The sequence below is a fragment of the Rhinoderma darwinii genome, chromosome 5 (genome assembly GCF_050947455.1).
Source record: "Rhinoderma darwinii isolate aRhiDar2 chromosome 5, aRhiDar2.hap1, whole genome shotgun sequence".
Classification (NCBI taxonomy): Eukaryota; Metazoa; Chordata; class Amphibia; order Anura; family Rhinodermatidae; genus Rhinoderma; species Rhinoderma darwinii.
Genome location: NC_134691.1, coordinates 325,117,056 through 325,139,769, shown reverse-complemented (window position 1 = coordinate 325,139,769; position 22,714 = coordinate 325,117,056). Strand labels below are relative to the sequence as shown.

The 22,714-nt window shown below is 44.7% G+C and overlaps 1 protein-coding gene across 2 annotated transcripts in view; it reads left to right on the top strand.

Annotated features, from left to right (window-relative positions):
• The window catches only part of NMT2 (N-myristoyltransferase 2), a 49,100-nt gene extending 39,734 nt beyond the window's left edge, over window positions 1-9,366 (top strand). For both annotated transcript variants that reach the window (XM_075827655.1, XM_075827654.1), the window contains exons 9-13: window positions 4,224-4,332; window positions 5,450-5,620; window positions 6,131-6,298; window positions 7,580-7,717; window positions 8,563-9,366. In XM_075827655.1, the coding sequence (XP_075683770.1) occupies window positions 4,224-4,332; window positions 5,450-5,620; window positions 6,131-6,298; window positions 7,580-7,717; window positions 8,563-8,583 (607 nt within the window). In that variant the 3' untranslated portion in view covers window positions 8,584-9,366. The remainder of the gene's footprint in view (window positions 1-4,223; window positions 4,333-5,449; window positions 5,621-6,130; window positions 6,299-7,579; window positions 7,718-8,562) is intronic.
• The last annotated feature ends 13,348 nt before the right edge of the window (window positions 9,367-22,714 follow it).

Below are 22,714 nucleotides of genomic sequence, written 5' to 3'. Positions count from 1 at the left end.
CCCCCACATCCTCGTCACTGCTCAACCACAGTGTGGAGGATATTGAATGGAGCGGCGGTTCAGCAGTGAGCACTGCCGCTCCGGGAATGACTGAAACAGCCGAGTACAGCGCTCGTCTGTTTCTGTCATTCTCGTAGACGGTGTATGGAGCTGCAGGTGAATGCTGGACTGCCACTCCATTCAAGGTCCTCCTCACTGCAGGGGATCCCGTGAGGAGGATCTGGGGGTTTGGGAACCCTGTTCTCACGATCAGTGGTGCTCCCAGCAGTAGGACCACCAGCGTTCAGAAAATAACCCCCGATCTAGTGGATAGGTGATATTTTATGGTTTTGGGACTACCCCAGCGTTCTCAGATCTTTTTTCCATGCACAATATATTTTGCACATTGTATAGGAATTGCATAAAGTAATAGTAATATAATATTTCCTGTGATGTCATAGACACCTACAAAGTGGTGTCGCTTTTACAACCTTCTTCTGCTTGGATTTTAATAATCATGACAGGGCGATTTCATAGAATCCTCCGTTTACTCAGGGGGCACGCCTAAAGAAACCGATTTATCATGTGTAATAAATTATACGCCATTTTACGGTTTATAAAGGGGAAATTAACATGAAAGTTGAATAACTCTGTAAATACATCTGGAGCTACAGACTGTATTATAGTCAATAGCTGCATTCACACTTCAGAGCTGAAATCCACCAGCTTGTTGAATGTCTTTACAGAGCGTTCTCTGAGGACTTGAGTTCTGGGAAGTGCCATTTTTATACCAGGCAATTTACAGTAATCTGATGTAGGAAAAGAGAAAGTCCCTTTGCATTATAGGAGCTGAGCTAAGCTGTTTGGGATATGTCTGACAACAAGCTTGTTGACGGTTTCCAATAACAACCAGTACAATTCTGAATACGGCTGTGGAGTATAATACAGACTGTAAGTCAGGGTCAGTACAAGATATGTAATGTATTTACTCAACGTTTAATATAGTGTGTGTGAGTATATATGTATGTATGTGTGTGTGTGTATATATATATATATATATATATATATATATATCTCAATTTTAGTACATACATACTGTAGAAAGGTTGACGTGCACAACAGGATCATGAGCAGCATGGTCTCCTAGCAGGTTTATCATGAATGTAACACATTTTCTTTATTTGCATTGTTAGGCTGGGTTCACACGACCTATTTTCAGACGTAATGGAGGCGTTTTACGCCTCAAATTACGTCTGAAAAATTGGCTCCAATACGTCGGCAAATATCTGCCCATTCATTTCAATGGGATTTACGATGTTCTGTGCCGACGACCTGTCATTTTACGCGTCGCTGTCAAAAGACGGCTCGTAAAATAACAGCCTCGTCAAAAGCAGTGCAGGACACTTCTTGGGACGTTTTTGGAGCCGTTTTCTCATAGACTCCAATGAAAACAACACCAAAAACGGCCGTAAAAAACGCTGTGAAAACGGGAGTTGCTCAAAAAACGTCTGAAAATCAGGGGTTGTCTTCCCTTGAAAACAGCTCTGTGTTTTGAGAAGTTTTTGACTCTACGTGTGAACATGCACTTAGGCTACATGCACACGTTGCGTATTTTGCTGCAGAAAATATGCAGCAAAACCGCAAGGGACTCACAGGAAAAAAAAAAACTTTTTTTTTTTAATACGTTTTCCAGTGGGTTCTTTACATTTTGCGTAAATTATGGCGGTTTCATTCTGCGTGTTTTCGTGCGATTTTCCTCTGCACTAGGTGGATAGAATTCGCAGCGGAAACGCAAGATAAATTGACATACTGCAGATTTTAAAATCCGCACCGCAGGTCAATTTTAGTGCGGAAAAATACCGCAGCGTGTGCATGAGGTTTCCTGGAATCTCGTTGACTCTGCTGCTACCGTATTACTCTGCGGTTTTGCCGCACACAAATACGCACGGCAAAGCTGCACGTAATACGCATCGTGTGCGTTGATCCTAAAGAATATTTTTGTTGGTCGTGTTACCTGTTTAAAAATGTAAAAATGTTTTCCTCTGTTGTGTAATGAGATGTGTTTGAGAAGTACCTTCCATGTGAAGCCAAAAACTCAGATGTAAAACTCATTTCAAAAATAAATAATTCCTAAATGCTAAAGGGACCGCTCTGCAAATATTATGTTTAGCAGGCGGAGAGGAGCCTGTAAATGTGCAGTCGTCTATACCGGTCTGTAAAATGAACCTACAAAAGACCTTTATATGTTAAAAGAAGATCCAGAAGTCGTTCTCGTGTGGAATACCCCAAAAATGCCAGTGATGCCCCTTTTATTTTTTTTTTTTGGTCAGATTTCCAGGACTGACCTGTGAAAATTCATTGGCAAGTATAATTGAAAGAAGCCGAGATCTAGTAAATAATAATGTCTCGCTGGTGGAAAAACAATTGGGCAGATTTATTAATCAAACTGTGCCCAACCAATGCCAGATCATATAACATAACTTGGCGCCATATTGGCAGTATTCATGCATCTTCTGACATTATTGATAAATCTCCCGGTATCGGTCCTTGAAGTTGTCAATTGCTCTTACCTCCAAAGGGCACCATCCGTCTACTTTTTATAGACATCAGTTGCTCTGAAAAAAACGAAGTGGAAAAAGTCGGTCGCAGAATCACTTTGAATTCATATTTTTAAAGGGTAACTAAACTTTTGAAAAACTTGACATGTCAGAAGTTTTGATCGGTGGGTGTCTGAGCACTGAGACCCCCACCGATCACTAAAACGAAGCGGCAGACCTGCTCAGGTGAGCGCTGAGCCACTTTGTTTCTGATTGAGCTAGTTGATGTATGTACTCATAGACTTTCTATTGAGCCCGTGCACCGCTCCGAGGAAAGCCGATCAGAAACGAAGCGCCACATCGCTCACCCGAGGACTTCTGCCGCTTCGTTTTAGCGATCGGTGGGCGTCTCCGTGCTTGGACCCCCACCGATCCTCCTCCTTTTTACTGACATGGTGAAGAAGAGGGAAGGTGGGGTTTAAAGCGGATTGGTCATCATACTATAGTCTTCTGTTTGACGGCAGCATATTATGGGACATGTCTGCTCTACTGTTAGCCAACCGGCACAAAAAATATTGTGATGTTTGGCTAGTAGCAGCCGACAAAGTATACAGCGCACTCGTAGCTATAAGTCCGCTGTATCCATGAGGGGAGCTCTCCCCCCTGCCTCCTTCCAGGGGCTGCCATGTATACATGCAGATACACGGCGGCCGTCAGTCACTGGTGAGGGGGTGAATACAGCGGACTTATAGCTACGAGTCCGCTGTATTCTTTGTCGGCTGCCATTAGCCAAACATCACAACATCTTTTTTGTGCCGTTTGGTCACGGAGAGCATAGAATGATGACAGATCCCCCTGCTTTTTTCTGGATATAAACATATTTTTATTTAGTGATGTTACTAAGGCTTCGTTCACATCTGCGTTAGGGGCCTTCGTCGCAGAACCGGCCAAGCGTACTGGAGTAAACGGTGCGGCATGCTGTGCTATTGTCTCCAGGAAAGCAGACGGAACCCAATAAAGTCAAAGGGTTCCCTCCGCCACCGGTGTTGTCCATTGTGCAACGGAACCGTTGCTTCCGTTACTCCCTTGTTCTTCTCTGGCGGAGTAGGGAATACACTGGTTGAACGAAGCCTAAAATGGGAGGGGCTGTGACAACCATTCATGCATTAGCGTGAAAAACCATATATAATGAATTAGATGGTGGGTAGACAGGAGATTGATTCATTTTATATGGATTGCCTTTTTAGCGCCAGCTAATCCCTGGGTCTGAAATTATTACATGATGCCCCCTATTTCACTGCTGGATTATGTGTACAATAATCTGCCCTGCTGGAGCCTTCGGGAGTTTTAATTTCTCATAAAATCAGATTCCCCGGCTTTTTTGTTTTTCACTATTGGTCTTTGTGTGGTTCACCAATAACCCGCGGACCTTGGCTCAGTATACGGATACCTTGTACTAAAGAGAGGGATCAAGGGTTCGGCTGTGGAGACGTTTCTAAAAGTAGATTTCAGACCAGAAGGAAAACTTTGTACGCGAAAGCCGTCCTGGGATACAAAGAATGTTTTTCACCAAGAACCCAGTGTGTGTCTGAAATCAGAATTTAGGAGTTGTACTGCCCCTCCCCCTTTCCACAGGTTAACCCCTTCACTGCTGGAAGCTTACAGCTGGGACATGGGAGCATTAATCCTGTATTCTTCCCCCTTTAGGTACTGGCATCGCTCCTTGAACCCTAGAAAACTGGTAGAGGTGAAGTTTTCTCACCTTAATCGAAATATGACGTTACAGAGGACGATGAAACTGTACAGACTGCCGGATGTAAGTAGCCATAGGTTGTACTAGATTATTATGGGGAATGTTTTCTCCTGGGTTTATTGGTGTAAAACTGAGGCAAGTGTTATCGTGTACTTAAAGGGGTTGTCCAGTCCTAAATCCCAAAGGCCCATAGTAAGTAAAGGCATATTGCTAAAGTCTGCCACCACTTTCAATCAGCCTCCGTTCCCCCGCTATGAGTCCCGTTTGTTTGGGCAGCCAATATGCTAATTCATATATAAATTGGCAACTGGGCGGTCTCCACCACCCAGCACGAACCTAAGGGGCTGATCGTGGGGGAACGGAGGCACGTAGAAAGATCGGCTGTGGAATCGGGGAAAGCCGCAATCCAGGTATGGCGGCAAATTAACTTTATTGGGGTCACGACAGGACTTTCTTAAAGAGAGTCATGTTAAGATGTCCTTCCTGCTTTGCGAACAATGTAAATCTAGACTGGTCCTTTAAGGGTTTCTCGTAACGGTTGGGTTATGTGCCCTGTGCTGTGTAAACACAAGGATCCATTTAGATGGCGGATGAAGTCAATTTGCTAACTTCAGCTCCTTCCTATACAAGATACTTCCTATAAAAGATATATCCATCCCACCACACAACACCCCTTGAAAAAGCTGATGGTGAAACGCACGTCGGGGTTCTGTGGTGGTGGTTTGGTGATATTTGGGGCTCACTATGCAGCACAGTGGTTGGTATTTTAACCTAGTGGTATCCGTGTTTTAGACATCTCTTCATTCTTTGAGACATCACTGACAAACAGTAATGTACGGAGTGTATACACCTTTTGGTAACGATCAGCCGATTAACGAGCTAGTTGATCGGCTGATTGTATAGTTTATGCAGCAATAAATATTATCGTTGTCGGCAGCTCATCCCCCTGTGTAAACCGTAAGATGTGCTGCCGACATGCTAGAAATGTATGGGGACGATCGATCGTAGTGGTGATCGAGCTGTCTTGTTGATCGGCGCTCGTTTTCACGGCCCGTATTGGCCGGTGTATTAGGACCTTCTTATACCCTCTAGAGATCCTAATGGCATGAATGGGCCGTATCTGACTAGTAACACCAAGAAGTTCCTCTCCTTTTCTTTCTTTCCCCTTCTTATTAATAAGGCCACAAAGACTGCCGGGCTAAGAGCAATGGAGGAGAAAGACGTCCCGATGGTCCAGCAGCTAATAAATAACTATTTGAGTCAGTTTCACCTCGCTCCAGTCATTGATGAAGAGGAGATTTCACATTGGTTTTTCCCTCAGGATAATATCATTGATACCTTTGTTGTAGAGGTAAGTCTCAATTCTCTGGATGGGAATGTAAATATATATAATATAAGGGTGGAACCCGCAGCTCTAGATGATTCGTTACATGGATGGCCCATTGATTTTAGTAGCTGCCGGGTAACGCTTCCTTTCCCCTGATCAGTCGCCATGCCGCCCCCCTATAATCAGTTGTGTTCCTTCATAAACAGACTGAACAAAGTGGGCTACCCCTCTAAAGGAAAGCCGGGTGACAACCAATATGGCCACTATGAGGTGCGTCAATGAGTTTGAATGTCAATCTGCCATGTTGTGCAGTGACATAAAAATCTTTTGTCTCCCTTAAAATGGGACGTTACCATTGGACAATCCATTTTCAAAGAAAAGCTGCCTCCGTCGTCGGCTGATGCCAGGAAGTGATAGCACTACGTGGCATGCTTTCAAATGATTGGGTGACTATGTAATACACGGCGCGGCTGAGCTCACCAGATCCGCTGATATTTAGGAGTTCACCTCTATGTCCATTTTTTTTCTTCCCAGAGTTCCAATGGTGTATTGACGGACTTCTTCAGTTTTTACACATTACCTTCCACAGTCATGCATCATCCTGTGCATAAAACCCTCAAAGCCGCTTATTCCTTCTACAACGTCCACACAGAGACGCCTCTGCTGGACCTAATGAACGACGCACTGATAATCGCCAAATTAGTAAGTGGATTCTACTTAGTCAAAGGTTTACCATCACATTTTGATCTGTGGGGCTCCCGACTGCCGGGACCCCCCCACAAATCCTGTGAATGGAGGGGACACGTTGCTGGTTTAGTGCGAATGGCCCCATTGAAATAGATGAGTCCGTGTGACGGCCGTTGTTTTAACGGCGTCACACGGGCGAGATACTACACACTCGTCTGAAAGAGCCCTAATGCTCACAATCGTCTGGGTTTTCAGCAGATGTGCCCCCACCGATCAGAATATAATGGGACAACCGCTTTAAAAGGAACCGGTCATCTGTTTTTACCTCCCTAAAGTAATCCCACCACGCTGTAGATCATGTGAAGACCTTTCTAAATGCCTGTTTGTCCCTGGTAGCGCAGCGTACCTTACAAATAGAAGGTTTAAAATATCAGCATCACGTATGTAAATTACTCCTGGAGTATCCGCTGGGTATTTGCTCAGCTCAGACGTCTCCGGCGTTTTCATCTCTAACCCAACACCTCTTTCCCTGATTGACGTGCATGACGCCTCCTTGGTCACCCACAGTCTTCAGATCGGGATCGGGGCATGTGTTGAAGGGAATTGAAGCCTCTACCCACAACAAGGAGTTCCCAATCCCCGTGTGCCGGTTCACTGCAGGATGACGTTCACGTAGACGATGCCTTCTGTAGTGAACCGGCGCATGCGTACATTTAGAACGGTCGAGACATAACCTAGAGCGTGGTGGGACAACTTTACAGGGATACAAATTGAGGACAAGTTCCCTTTAAATCCCTGTTGTCTCATGAGAGTGATACGTAAATTATACTTTCTATTTTAAAGTGTTGCCAAGTATTTGCCTCGTCACTGTCATTAACATTGCTTTAGACATGAATAGAGAACTGTTGCTAGAGAGCAGTGCATTGTGGGAGCTGGCAGTCCGGTTCACGCATCCTAGTTTGGTGCAGTTAGAAAAAAAGTTTAAAGGAAAAAGAGGAATCCAAAAGGACATCATCTTTGAGAGGACCACTACTCCAGAAGACCCCTTTTCAATGCAATCTTGGGTGGTGGTCTCAAAGAGGTGTCACTGTATCTGTTTATGGATCCAACCTGGTTCTGGCTATATAAAAAAAAAGTCACATGTCTGACAGCAGAGAAAAGATGAGCTGTCTGTTTCCAAGGGCAACCAGCAGCATTTAGAATGAATCTATCAAAGTTTTTAACTTTTTAATGTGATTTAAAACTGGAAAGTTGCTGACAGCAGGTTTATTATTCCTTATTCCTATCTCCTGGCAGAAAGGGTTTGATGTGTTCAATGCTCTTGATCTGATGGAAAACAAAACTTTTTTGGAAAAACTAAAGTTTGGCATAGGAGATGGCAATTTGCAGTACTACTTGTTCAACTGGAGATGCCCAGCTATGGACTCTGAAAAGGTAAGACTATTCCTACCCGCACAGGAGAATCTCTCCAAGACGCTGACCTACGGGGATATGTTTGGTTGGATCCTCACCCTGTAGAGCTGCTTGAGGTGTCCCTTGTGCTGCCTCAGAGATTGAGGGGAAAAGGTGCTCACCATATCCTTTCTCTTACTATATGGCAGCTCTGCAAAGTCTAGGAACCTAAAAAGTCATTCATTTTACTCATCCTGACCTCCGACAATGAGAAGAATAGATTGGCGGTGGGGGATGCAGGGCTTAAGGTCCCTTTATATGGGCCTTGAAAACGAGCGCTGGTCGTTAAAACAGTCCATCAATCGGCGCTCGTTTTGCTTCTTTCACAAGGAGCGATGATCGGTAATGTATCGGGACGAACGAGCGTTCATACGTTTTCATCATCATGTCGGCAGCACATTCCCCTGTTTACACAGGGGGATGTGCTGCCGACTATAGACCATTTTTTTGGCCGCATGAAGGAGCGCTTGCCCATTCATCAGCTGATCGTTTCCCTGTTTAAACGGTCCGTATGTCATCCGTGTTCATGGATCGCAAAAAAATAATAATGGAAGGCTGGAAATGTGAATAGCTTGTCCCTACCCCCTGAGAAGGTCCCATGATCCCCATCGCCCAGCAGCTCATGCGCAAAACACAGAGGGTATACGGACCGCCCACAGATGGTATCTGTGTGGATTTCACGTCTCTTTAGACTTGAATAGGCAAGACCGATCCGCAAAAAACACGGTAACTAATAGGACCTGCTTTAAGTTTTGCGGCTCTACACGGATCCGCAAAAAACACGGTAGTGTAATCTGTGTGGCACTAACGTTTTCTCTTGTCTTCAGGTTGGTCTAGTGTTACAGTAAACTCCGCCATGGTAGACGGCCTCAGTCATTCGACACATAGGTCGGGACCTGCTCTTCGGGAAAGACAAGCACACAGTGAATGCAGATGCTGGAGCCAGGCAGTGTGAAGGAAGCGCGATCCCGCGAGCCCGGCCACCACACAGACATCATACAGCGGCGCTGTCATTTCCTCCTGGCGGACATACTTTATTTACAGGAATAAAACCAACCAGAGAAGAAAACTAAAGCACACATTCCTCTAAGTTTGGAAAGGTGAAACTTTTCAAGAACACAACGGATCATTGGGTCTTGACATCACCATCTTTTTTTTTTTTATACAGATCGAACTGCGGATTGCATGTAAAATAAACTTTTCCGATTTGGCAATGCACCGTGGAATGGAGCGTCTTGACTATGTGGTTATCAGGGGGCCAAAAATAAATGACTTTACCATGGATCGTTGGCCAGTTTTGCCCGGGTGCCTGTAATATCCGTGCCCTCCCTGTTTTTGCTTTAAAGCTTGTTTGTGTCATAAAAAGCCGGAAATCATCCGTCGCCAGGGGAACGGTCAGACCCAGGATGACATCACAGTATCGCTAGAATTGGCAATCCTGAAATCCTAGTGTTATGTTTCTAGTAAATCCGATAAGAACGTTCCTGGTGTTGCGTTCATGGTCGCTGGATAATTGGTTCTTATGCAATTCATGCTGTTTGGTGACTATTTGAAAGGCTATGATCTATAAATCCCTGCAAAAGTTTTTCTTCCGTTCAGAGCTTTCAGTAAAACCTATTTGAAAATGCTGAGACGATCGCTTTAATATCAGATTTTACATATAAAAACTTCTAGAATGTGAGGGAGAAAGTTACATTTGAAACTATATAAGAGGAGCGTTTCTGCCTTTGTCCCTATGACCACACTTCCTGCACCCATGCTTTGGCAGTGCGTTTTATCATTGGGAATTCATAGCAACTTGATTGCTATAAGATGACATCACTGAGCTGACAGAGCCAGGAAGTGTTGTCATGGGGACACAGGCAGAGAAGGGCACAAAAGAAAATGTTTAACTTTGATACCTGGGCTGGAGAGGCTTTTATATACTGAGAGTTCTCCTTTAAATATCTGCGTATTAGGAAACGAGCGTCTTCTCATCTCTGACATGACATAATGGTAAGATGTAGCCTTCCACATTGGACTTGGAGGCTGCCATTCTGTTTAGTAGCCAGTCATCACTAACATATCTAGGGGGAAATGGTCTGATCATAGACCATCTCATTCATACGGGAGCCAGCGTGCGATCAGCTGATCGCCTTGGGTTCGGCTCCTGGCACATTTTTGCAGAGGAATCTTCCGTCATCCAAGTGTTACATGGTGGCCATCCAGATAATGGCTCGTGTCCACCAGTGTGGCCACTCTTTTATAGACTGTCCTTTTATGACGCCCATATACCTTTGCCATAAGTTAGTTCGTGAAATGTTTGATCTGCTACATCCGCCCCGGTCACCTGTAAGTGCTACTAAATAACAGCGCAGCCTTGAAACGGTAACCACGCAAATTCACAGACCGAGTGCTGAATCGCATGTAAAAATCGCCTATCGTCTTGTATCACTCACTACGGAGATCCAGACCGCCTCCGGCAGTGACATCCGCACGAGAACTGTACGGCCGGAGCTTCATAAAATAGGTGCAACTGCTCCCTCCGCACCCCCTATAGTGACACCCCGAGAGTAAATGGTTTTGGGAACCAAATTCATTAGCCGTTTCTTTTATTAATTTTACTCAGAAATGAATTCTCACCAGAACTTCGAAATATCCTCTGAAGCGTAAATTGTACTTTTTAACAGTCAAGTAATTACTAGGTCACATGACGCAGAAAGCGTTTGGCCCTTCCGTTGAGGTTTTCGTCAGCAGCAAACATTGCGGGTTGTTTGGTCATTTGGACCTTTTGATTCATGTTGGTTGTTTTTTTTCCCCATTTATATAAATCTGGTGTTTTCAGTTGTCGTTTTCCTAATACACGTAAAGCCGATTTTTATTCAAATGCGGTTCATGTGCCTCTAAGGCTGGATTCACACAAGTCGCAATTTTTACGCAGCGTATCTGACCTGAAACCCGCAGCACCTTCCATCCGAAAAACCGCACCACATTGTGGTACATTTTTTTTTAACTGAATTTCCGCTGTGGATAAAAGCGCTCATACTTACCCCCTCCCTCTTCTCTGCGTGTAGTCCGGCCTCCTACGATGACGTTGCAAGCCATGTGAAGCCGCAGCCTGTGATTGGCTGCAGTAGTCACATGGGATGAAACGCGTTTCTGGATTTGCGATTTTTGCAGCGTAATCGATTAACTTGGCTTTCAGTCGCGGGTTTTGCATCCCCATTGAATTCAGTGGGAAAAACCCGCAACAGGAGATCAACAAAAACGCAGCATAAATTAAAAAAATTTTGTCCAGCTTGGGCATTGGATTTTCTGAATCTCATCCTCTTTGCTGCTGCGGAATTTCAAATGCGGCAGATTTTGTAGTAGAAATTTCTGTGACTGATGATCCGTTTTATTCATCTGACTGGACCTTGCAGGAATCCAAGCGCCTGCAGCAGAAACCACAACATTCAGATGAATGGAACAGATTTTCAGTCGCAGAAAATTTGACAACAGAATTTGCTGCGTGTGATGCCATCCTAAGGCTACATGCACACGTTGCATATTTACATGAGGTTTCCTGGAATCGCATGGTCTATGCTGGTACTGTATTACGCTGCGGTTTTGCCACACGCAAAACGGCGTGTAATATGCATCGTGTGCATTGACCCTAAGGCTATGTTCACACCTCGCAATTTGTTGCAGATTTTAGAGTCCAAGCCAGAAGTCAATCCAGGAGGAAGGAGAAGTTTACATTTTTCCTTTAGATTTCCTATTCCTTTTAAAACCACTTCTGGCTTTGGCTCAAAAATCGACATCAAAATCTGCAACAAATTGTGACGTGTGAACTACAACCTAAGGGCTCATTCAGACAAGCGTGTATCTCGTCTATGTGACGACTGTTCGGACTCCTGTATTTCAATGGGGCCGTTCACGTGACACTTGTTTCAATGGAGCGTGTGAAGTGTCCACAAAAAAATAGGATGTGTCCTATTTTACTACGTGTCACGCATCCCTCTATAGATTCTAGTCTATGGAGGATGCATGATGACGCGTTCCGCACGGGTGCACCACGGACGTGAAAAACTGCCGTTTTTCACGTCCGAAGCTAGCTGTGCTCGTCTGGATGTAGCCTAAGGCCTAGATTCTGCGCCAGAAATCTGAGGCTGAGCCTCTGATCTCTCCCGTGGCTTTTCAGTACAAATATCCTAGTTTCTGAACATAAAGATTCGCTCCATTCAATAGGAATAATCTGCGTGTGGCCACCCAACGCTTCAAGAAGTGACCTGTCGTTACTTTTTTTTTGAGAGAGGCAATTTGCAATTCTGCCCCCAATAAATGGGGCAGTTTATCCATTGAACACAATCACATGATTTTTACCAGGGGAAAATTCACACTGATTCCAATGCGTCAGAATCCGCGTGAGTTTTCCACTGTGTGAACAAGGCTCTAAGTGTTTCAGGTGCAGAAAAACAGATTTCCATGCTAGTGAATATTGTCATACGTAAGTTTGTTGAAGCTGCTTTTTTTTTTTAAACATATTTTTATTGAATTTTTTCACCACACAAAAAAAACACAAATCATACAGTAATGCATTGCCATAATAATAAACATTACAAAAAATGTATAAATGAACATGTGATAGTGAATGCTTCCCAGCAAACTAGGTTTGATCTTGGAAGTTATTCCCCATGGGCTATCAGCCCTCCTTCATCTCCTCTATCTCCTCTATCCTTCCCTTCCTTTAACCCCACCTGTCGGGTATTCCTGTAAACATTGTTACATAACTTTGCATATCTGCCTAACTTACATAACTAAACAATACACAGAACAAATAAGAAATTGGAGCATATATAACAATTGGAGCTTCGTGAAGCAGTTCACCAACTCAGGCAGCTAGTCCGCAAGAATAAAGAAATCCCAGTGGATATATATGCTTTACTCCCGTGATATTTTCAGTGCCCCTAAAGTGCCCTTAAGATCTTCAATCAAGTACCATGACGTTCCCGTAAACGGATCTATGATGTCCCTTCGTTCTTCACTGGTGAAATATTTTGTGAGGAAAAGCTTCCATTTCTCAAAGAATTTTTTGCTCTGCGTGTCTTTATTCTGTAATATACCAATGCGGTCTAGATAAAACAGTTTCCTCAACCCCTGGACCACCATGTTCTGAGTCGGTACTTCAGCTACCAGCCAGTTTTGGAGTATGCACCTCTTTGCCACTATCAGTGTGGCATGGGCCATGGGAGCTAAATGTGTCGTTTCTGTCTCTTCTAATTCTCCATCATGTTGTATATGGAATAAGACCTCCATTGGCCCTAAATTCCCATGGAACCTGCCCACCTGCTGCAATAAGGATGTTATCTCCCCCCAGAATGGCTGAATATGTGCACACGCCCAAAGGCCATGATACATGTCTGTCTTTGAGATATTACATCTAGGGCATGACGTTTTCCTATCTGGTTGTGAGGCGGAGGGGGCCAGGGTAAATGCATATATTGCTTGGTGAATGATCTTCAGATGAGTTTCCCTCCAGTTTTCGTTGTGCACGTGTGCCCTGAAATCCACCAGCCCTTTTTCAATATGCTTTTCAATGCCTGGTAAATTAAACAGTTTTTCCCATCTCCCAAAGGCCTGCCCCGGGGACATCTTCACTAGTGTTGGTCTGAGTGTACTATATAATTGGGAAATGGAGTGTCTGTGATTGTCCGTGAACCATGAATCAAACAGGTTGGGGGGGACCTCATCCGCTACATCCGCTAGTTTAGTTTTACAGTGATTAACTATTTGTAAGTACTGTAAGTGCTGATGCCGAACAAAAACATATTTATTCTGGAGCTCCTGCAAGGTTAACCACCTCTTATCCTGCGCGTGGAACATATCCCCCAGAGTCGCTACCCCTTTCTCCCTCCATTCTGACATTAGCTTGTTAGATCTTCCTGCTGCAAACTCTGGGTGCTGCCATAAGGGCATATGTTTTGAAATGCGATAAGAGAGGTTATAGTGTTTGCGCAATACCTTCCAGGCAATGATGGTATCTCGTAACAGAGATGATTTCTTGACGATCTCTGGGAGACAAGTGAACGTTGTGTGTACCAGAGCCATGAGATCCCAAGGTTTTGCTAGCTGTCTCTCCAGTCTAGTATTGGAGTGGAACTCTGTGTTGTGTTTCCAATCTAGCAGATGTCTACTCAAGCAGGCCAGGTTATAACCCCGAATGTTAGGGAAATTGACCCCTCCTTCCGCCTTCCTCATCATGAGTTTCGTGAGCGCTATTCTTGGTTTCTCCCCCCCCCCATATGAATTTGGTAAATGATGAGTTGAGTGTATTGATATCTGAGTGCTTGACCAGAAGTGGGATAGTCTGGAGCGGGTAGAATAATTTCGCAAATCCTGACATTTTGACCAAACAGCTCCTTCCCATCAGTGATAGAGGTAGACTGTGCCATCTCAGAAGATCTGCTTGGATATCTTGTATAAGGGGGGGATAATTTAGATCATACAGCGAGTTGGGTGCCCGACCCACTTTAATACCCAGATAAGTAATGTTTGACTTAGCCATCTCAACATCCAGGGAGGCTAGGGACCGCCTATATGTTGGGTCCTGCGTTCCCAAATCTAATAACTGGCATTTTAACGTGTTAACTTTGTACCCTGAGTAGCTCCCAAAGTCGTTCAATGCCTGGAAGATACGCGGAACATCTTTAAGGGGGTCTGCGAGAAATAACAAGATGTCATCTGCAAACAACGTTTCCTTGACCTCCATCTCCCCCACCCTTATGCCCGTATATAAATTGGATGACGCCAGATAACGTGCCAGCGGCTCCAAAGCCAGATTGAACAGCAGTGGCGATAGCGGGCACCCCTGTCTTGTACCTTTACATAGACGGAATGGTTTAGACAGAAAGCCTGGTGTGGAGATTCTAGCCTTAGGGTCTTTGTATATGTGGTGTAATAATATCCTGAATGCCCCCGTTATTTCCATCTTATCCAGGACAGCATCCAACCAATTCCAACGGACATTGTCAAAAGCTTTCTCCGCGTCAAGTAAAAGTAAAGCCGAATGTTCCCCCGGAAATGGGTTATGCTGTACTCTATCTAGCACTGCCAGAACCGTCCTGATGTTGGTGACCGCCGACCTACCTTTAATAAAACCTACTTGTTCTGGGGCTATGAGGAACGGCATTATATTCGCTAACCTATCAGCTATGATTTTGGAAAGGAGTTTAGCGTCCACGTTTATGAGCGATATGGGTCTGTATGATCCTGGTAGTAGGGGGTCCTTTCCAGGTTTAAGCAATAATTTCACATAAGATGTGTCTGCTGATGGTGGTAACCCCTCCTCTCCCAGAGCATTGTTAAACAAGGAGACCAAAGTCTCCGTAATCTGTTCCCGCATTACTTTAAAAAATTCGCCGGTCAGTCCATCTGGACCAGGCGCCTTACTATTTTTAAGGTTTCTTATTGCCTCATCCACCTCCCCCCTTGTGACCCTGGCATTTAGAAGTTGCAACTGTTCCGCGGAGATGACCGGTAAAGTGACCTTGTCTAACAGTGTGTCTGTCAGCGGAAGGGAAGATGTATCAGAGTACAGCTCCTCATAAAATTTAGCCAAGATGGAATTAATACTAGTTGGATCGCATGTTTCTCGCCCATTATGATCCCTTAATTTCGCTATGTGCTGCACTGAGCGCTTTCCTCGAGCCATATTGGCCAAAAGTTTACCCGCCTTACTTCCGAACTTATGTAAAGTAGCTTCAAAGTCTCGAGTATATATTGTTTCTTTCTGAGCTGCCCACTCGTCAAAAGAGTGTTTTGCCTGAATCCAGGCCTGTCTGGCATCTAATGTAGGGTGTGCCAAATATGCTGTATAGGTTGCCCTCAGTGCAGCACTAGAAGCATTAAATTTTTGTGTTATTTCCCGTTTTTTGCTGGCAGTATACGCCATTATCCTTCCCCTCAGCACTGCCTTGGCCGTATCCCAGTACAGTGAGGGGTCATCTCTGTGTTCTGAATTCGTCGACGTGTATTCTAACCACCACCCTCTTAGCTGTCTCACAAAGGTGTCATCAGTTGCTAAATGAGCCGGGAATCTCCATATGAAGTCTGATCCTCTGGGATATATTTCCTGAAAATCTACTCGTACCGGGGCGTGATCTGAGATCACTAGGTCCCCTATCTCAGCGGCTCTCAGCCTCGGTTGTAGTGTTGGGGATATTAAGAGGTAGTCAATCCTGGACCAGGACTGTTGAGCGTGGGAGTAATGTGTAAATTCCCGGGCATCCGGGTTACCCCTTCTCCAGGGATCTATTAAGTGTATTCTTTCCATCAGAGGTCCCAACACTCGGTCCTGTTTTCTGGGAGCCCCTGTTGGAATGGATCCCGTGCTTTGTGAACTGTGTGTGCGTCTATCCTCCTTGTGATCAGAAACTGAATTAAAGTCACCTCCCACTATTTTGTGCTGGACATTATCTGACATAAGGGCCCTTTCCAAACCATTGAAAAACTCAATATTATCACTATTAGGTCCATACACATTATAAATGCTTAATACCCCACATGGTGTGCTTAGAGTAATATGGAGCAGTCGCCCTTCCTTATCTGCATCAGTATGAATTACCTCGTGTACCACGTTTCTATTTATTAAAATAAGTACCCCCGCTTTACGGCCACAAGCTGAAGAGCCGTATACTTGGCCCACCCACAACTTTTTCATGCGGTGGAAGTCGCTCTCCTCCAAATGTGTCTCCTGAAGAAGAGCGATGTCCGTATGGAGTTTTTTTAAGTGACGGAGTACCATCATTCTCTTGTTAGGGGACCTAAGCCCCTTTACATTCCACGAGGTCAGCTGCATAAAGTGGGCGTTCCGAAAAGGTTCACAATTGACTGGTCATAAATATCTAATTCTAGGCAAGCGTGCTTTGCTGCCTTGGTAGCCGCCCGGCGGCGTCTGCTCCAGATTGCTCCCAACATTACAATAACAACATTTACATTCGGTGCCAGAAAATTGGCACAACCTTTAACAACAAAATGCCCATCCAGGAATGTCACCAGCATTTCCTGTGAGACAAACTTTAAATTGGCATACATAACTTCACTTTTTTCTGGTCTGTGACCCCTCCCCCCCTCCCCTTCCCGCCATCTTTTCGTGATATATTGGAACTTCACATTTTAATTTTTAAAGTATCAAAAAATAAGTTGGGCTTCCTATACAACACGGGTACAAGTGCTTATGCCTATTATAGCAGGAATTTTGTCGGCATAATATCCCACCAGAACCAATTGCCACATTAATATATAAGGCACAATCAAATGCGCTCATGGAGCCTCTATGCGATACTTATCAGTCCGGGATGGTTGCAAGCCGGTTTTCTGAGCGTTGTCGATGTGGCATCTTCGACGATTCTGCCCGTTGTTGCTTGGGTGAGGAAGTGGAATTGCGGGCGATATCTGACCATGTACAGTCCCTCGATGAAGAAACTGGTGTACGGGGACCTTCACCTCCTGTATCTTGACTCGCCGTCTCCTCTCCCGATTGTCTAGGGCCCCGAAGTCCAGGGATCTTGTCTACATATAATGCCGCCTCCTCAGGATTGTGGAATACCTTGGTGGCGCCATCCGTCTGCATGATCCTCAAAGTGGCCGGATACTGTAGCTGAAATTTAATTTTGCGTTTGTAGAGGGAGGTGCAAACCCCTCCAAATGCTCTCCGCCGCCTTGTGACTTCTGCCGAATAATCTGCAAACAGGATGACTTTTGCCCCCCTTATATGCAAAGGGGTATTGCGGTTCCTGAAAGTGCGCAAAAGTTCCTCTTTGTCATTGTAATCCAAGTACCGCATGATCACCTGGCGCGGTCTGCTTTGCGGCTCTCCTTTGGCGTTGGCGCTCGGACCAGGGGGGCCCACTCTGTGTGCCCTTTCCACTCTGCAAGATCTGGTCAGACCTAGCGCTTCTGGTAACTCCGTCTCGCAGATGCCCTGGAGGAGCTGCGGTCTAATATGCTCAGGCAGTCCCACTATCCTTAAATTGTTTCTTCTGGACCGATTCTCAAGATCTTCTAAGCGGTCTCTGAGTTTTGTGTTATCTCGCATTAGGTCTCTAATGCAGGTATGTGCCCCTGCTGATTCATCCTCCATGAGACCAACCCGCTGCTCCAATTCATCTAGTCGATTGCCATGAGATGTCACCTCATTTTGGAGTTTTTGGAGCGTTGTTGTGACTGTGGCTATTAAGGATTCTCTGATGTCGGGGGCCAGTTGGGTAGCTACCTCAATTGCCAGCTTCCGATAATCAATCTGTGAGTCAGTCATTACCGACGGCGATAGCATTTCCCTCTGAATTTCTGGGCTCTGAGACCGGCTCTGTGAAAGTGGTGGCTGCAGCGGCGCCGCCATCTTGGATGGCCCCTCACCTCGTGTGCTGTGCTCGGCCGGACAGGAGATCTCTCTGCTGCCGCTCCGGAGGAGATATCTCTCCATAAACCTCCCGGTTCTTGTCCCCCACCTCTCCTCCTAATGCCTGGGTGTTTATATCCTGCGGGTGTGTGGCGTAGATGGGTTAGGGGATCAGGGCTTCAGGAGCTCATGCAGCTCCGTCCTCACATCCCAGCGCCGGAACCGGAAGTCCTGAAGCTGCTTTTATTCCAAAAGTTCATTGCTGTAGGTAGGAATCCAGGAAATATGTAAAGACTAAATTGTATTCTACTTTAACCTCTTAACGACACTGTACGGGCACGGGCTGAGCCTCCTCCATACACTGTAGATGTCAGCTGTGTATTACAGCAGACACCGAGCAAAAGATGCAGCAGTCACTAGAGCCTACTGCATCCAAGCCGTTAGAGAGATCACCAAATAGTGTCGCACTGTGCCGAGAATACAATCATACTGTGCCAAATACCGCCATAAAGATCCCAACCGATATCACCCCACAATATAAAATAATGATATAATAACTATTCCATCCATACAGTGCACATAAATTCTATATACACCGCGTTCCAAATTATTATGCAAATGTTATTTTCGCTGATTTTCCTAAATAGTCGATGCAAATGACAGTCAGTATAATCTTCAAGCCATCAACCGTTGGAGTATAATGTGAATTTTATTGAACAAATCTCCTAATGATAACAGATTTTTTTTTAGAAGTAAAAAAACTCAAAATGCTTCACATTATTATGCACAACAGAGATCAAACATTTTAAAGGTTGTAAAGAGAACTAAAATGGTCATTTGTTGAATTTGCAGCATCAGGAGGTCATATTTACAGAAATCAAAAGCTCTTTCAATCAAAAAAAGTTACCAGGCCAAGTTACATGTTAACATAGGACCCCTTCTCTGATATCACCTTCACAATTCTTGCATCCATTGAATTTGTGAGTATTTGGACAGTTTCTGCTTGAATATCTTTGCAGGATGTCAGAATCGCCTCCCAGAGCTTCTGGTTTGATGTAAACTGCCTGCCACCCTCATAGATATTTTGCTTGAGGATGCTCCAAAGGTTCTCAATAGGGTTGAGGTCAGGGGAACATGGGGGCCACACCATGAGTTTCTCTCCTTTTATTCCCATAGCAGCAAATGACACAGAGGTATTCTTTGCAGCATGAGATGGTGCATTGTCATGCATGAAGATAATTTTTCTACGGAAGGCACGGTTCTTCTTTTTGTACCACGGAAGAAAGGGGTCAGTCATAAACTCTACGTACTTTGCAGAGGTCATTTTCACAGTCAGGGACCCACCAGCTCTCTCCCCATGATTCCAGCCCAAAACATGACTCCGCCACCTCCTTACTGACGTCGCAGCCTTGTTGGGACATGGTGGCCATTCACCAACCATCCACTACTCCATCCATATGGACCATGCAGGGTTGCACGGCACTCATCAGTAAACACGGTTTGAAAATTCGTCTTCATGTATTTCTGAGCCCACTGCAACCGTTTCTGCTTGTGAGCATTGTTTAGGGGTGGCCGAATAATAGCTTTATGCACACTTGCAGACCTCTGGAGGATCCTACACCTTGAGGTGGACTCCAGAGGCACCAGCGGCTTCAAATACCTGTTTGCTGCTTTGCAATGGCATTTTAGCAGCTGCTCTCCTAATCCTATGAATTTCTTTGGCAGAAACCTTCCTCATTATGCCTTTATCTGAACGAACCCGTTTCTGCTCTGAATCAGACACAAATCTTTTCACAGTACGATGATCACGCTTAAGTTTTCTTGAAATATCCAATTTTTTCATTCCTTGTCCAAGGTATTGCGCTATTTCACGCTTTTCGGCAGCAGAGAGATCCTGTTTCTTTCCCATATTGCTTGAAACCTGTGGCCTGCTTAATAATGTGGAACATCGTCCTTAAGTAGTTTTCCTTTGATTGGGCACACCTGGCAAACTAATTATCACAGGTGTCTGAGATTGATTTGCATATAAGGAATAAAGTGATTATCGCTGCAACGGAGCCGCTCAGCTGAAAAATGAAAAAAGTGTTTGATTCAGGTGAGGCTGCGCTATATTACTGCGCTGCTGATTTGATAGGCAAATTTCTGGTGACAGAATGCCTTTAACCCCTTCCCGCTCCTTGACGTACTATTACGTCATGGCAGCTGTATCGTTCGCGCTCCATGCCGTAATAGTACGTCTCGGGAGTAACGGCCGTTTCGGCCGTCCTCCCGACACATACAGGAGCTGTGACGCTGCTGTCTTGTTCAGCAGCTGTCACAGCTCCTACAGCGGGGACCGATCGCTGTGTCCCCGCTGATTAACCCCTTAAAAGCCGCGTTCTATAGAGATCGCGGCTTTTTAGGGGTTAAGCTGCCATCGCCGGCCTGCTACGCGATAGCGGCCGGCGATGGTGACTATGGCAACCGGACACCAAACAATGGCGTCCGGCTATGCCATAGACGGAAGCCTAGTGGGTCCTGACAACGTCAGGACCCACTATGCTTGCTGTCAGTGAGTAGCTGACAGTTCTAATACACTGCACTACGCATGTAGTGCAGTGTATTAGAATAGCGATCAGGGCCTCCTGCCCTCAAGTCCCCTAGTGGGACAAAGTAATAAAGTAAAAAAAAAGTTAAAAAAAGATGTGTAAAAATAAGAAAATAAAAGTTTTAAAAGTAATAAAAGTAAAAGTCCCACTTTTTCCCTTATCAGTCCTTTATTATTAATAAAAATATATAAACAAACAAATAAACTATACATAATTGGTATCGCCGCGTCCGTAACGGCCTGAACTACAAAATTATTTTGTTATTTATCCCGCACGGTGAACGCCGTAAAAAAAAATATTAATAAACCGTACCACAATCACAATTGTTTGGTCACTTCACCTCCCAAAAAATGGAATAAAAAGAGATCAAAAAGTCGCATGTACCTAAAAATGGTACTGATGGAAAATACAGTTCGTTACGCAAAAAATAAGTCCTCGCACGGCTTTATTGATTGAAAAATAAAAACGTTCTGGCGCTTAGTATAAGGTAACACAAAAAGTGAATGATTGTTTACAAAACGTACTTTATTGTGCAAACGCCATAAGACATAAAAAAAACCTATAAACATCTGGTATCGCCGTAATCGTATCGCCCCGCAGAATAAAGTTAATATATCATTTATAGCGCACGGTGAACGCTGTAAAAAAAAAAAGTATACAAAAACAATAGTAGAATTGCTGTTTATTAGTCACCACGCCACCTAAAAATGGAATAAAAACTGATCAAAAAGCCGCATGCACCCCAAGAAAACTACAATGGATTCCTCAAGGGGTCTAGTTTCCAAATTGGGGTCACTTTTGGGGGGTTCCCAATGTTTTGGCACCACAAGACCTCTTCAAACCGGACATGGTGCCTAATAAAAAAGAGGGCTCAAAATCCGCTAGGTGCTCCTTTGCTTCGGAGGCCGGTGCTTCAGTCCATTACCGCCCGAGGGCCACATGTGGGATATTTCTCTAAACTGCAGAATCTGGGCAATAAGTATTAATTTGTGTTTCTCTGATAAATCCTTTTGTGTTATAAAAAAAATGGTATAAAAAGAGTAAATTTCACCTCTACTTTGCTCTAAATTTCTGTGAAACACCTAAAGGGTTCATAAACTTTCTAAATGCTGTTGTGAATACTTTGAGGGGTCTAGTTTCTAAAATGGGGTGTTTGATAGGGGTTTCTAATATATGGGCCCCTCAAAGCAACTTCAGAAATGAACTGGAACCTAAAAAAATAAATAAATGAGGCAATACTTCGCTTCTTACATTATACTGATAATGAGCCGTGCCCACTCCGAGATGACCCCAGTTTTGACCGTTTGTATAAACGGAGACCCCTATTAGACCGTTCCAGTGCCCGGTTTTCCCAAGCATACACCCCCGAGAAGTGTTTTTCTATTGATGAGTCCCTGGTACATTTTAAAGGGAGGGTTCAATTCCGCCAGTACCTGCCAGGTAAGAGGGCAAGGTATGGCGTGAAGATGTATAAGCTGTGCGAGAGTGCATCAGGGTATACCTACAGGTTTAGGATATATGAAGGAAAGGCCACCCCCAAACCAGACTGCATCCTGGACTACAATAGGTACATGGGAGGGATGGACTTGTCAAATCAAGTCCTGAAGCCCTACAGCGCCATGCGGTGTGGTATAAGAAGCTGGCCGGGCACATCATACAGATGGCTTTGTACAATGCGTATGTGCTACGTCGATGTGCAGGCCAGAGGGGAACTTTCCTGGAATTTCAAGATCTAATCTTTAGGGACCAGGAAGGGGGGGCACCCAGTACTTCTGGAAGCGAGGCCACACGCATCGTACCAGGGCAACACTTTCCAGGAGAAGGTCCCCAAACCGGTGGAAAGGGAAAGAGTCAAAAGAGGTGCAGAGTCTGCTATAAGAGGGGGATAAGGAAGAACACAATATACCAATGCGACACGTGTCCCGAAAAACCAGGGCTCTGTATAAAAGATTGTTTTAAAATGTATCATACATCCCTTGATTTTTAATTTACCCTGATGCACTCCGTACAGCTTACCCCCCTCATCTTTCC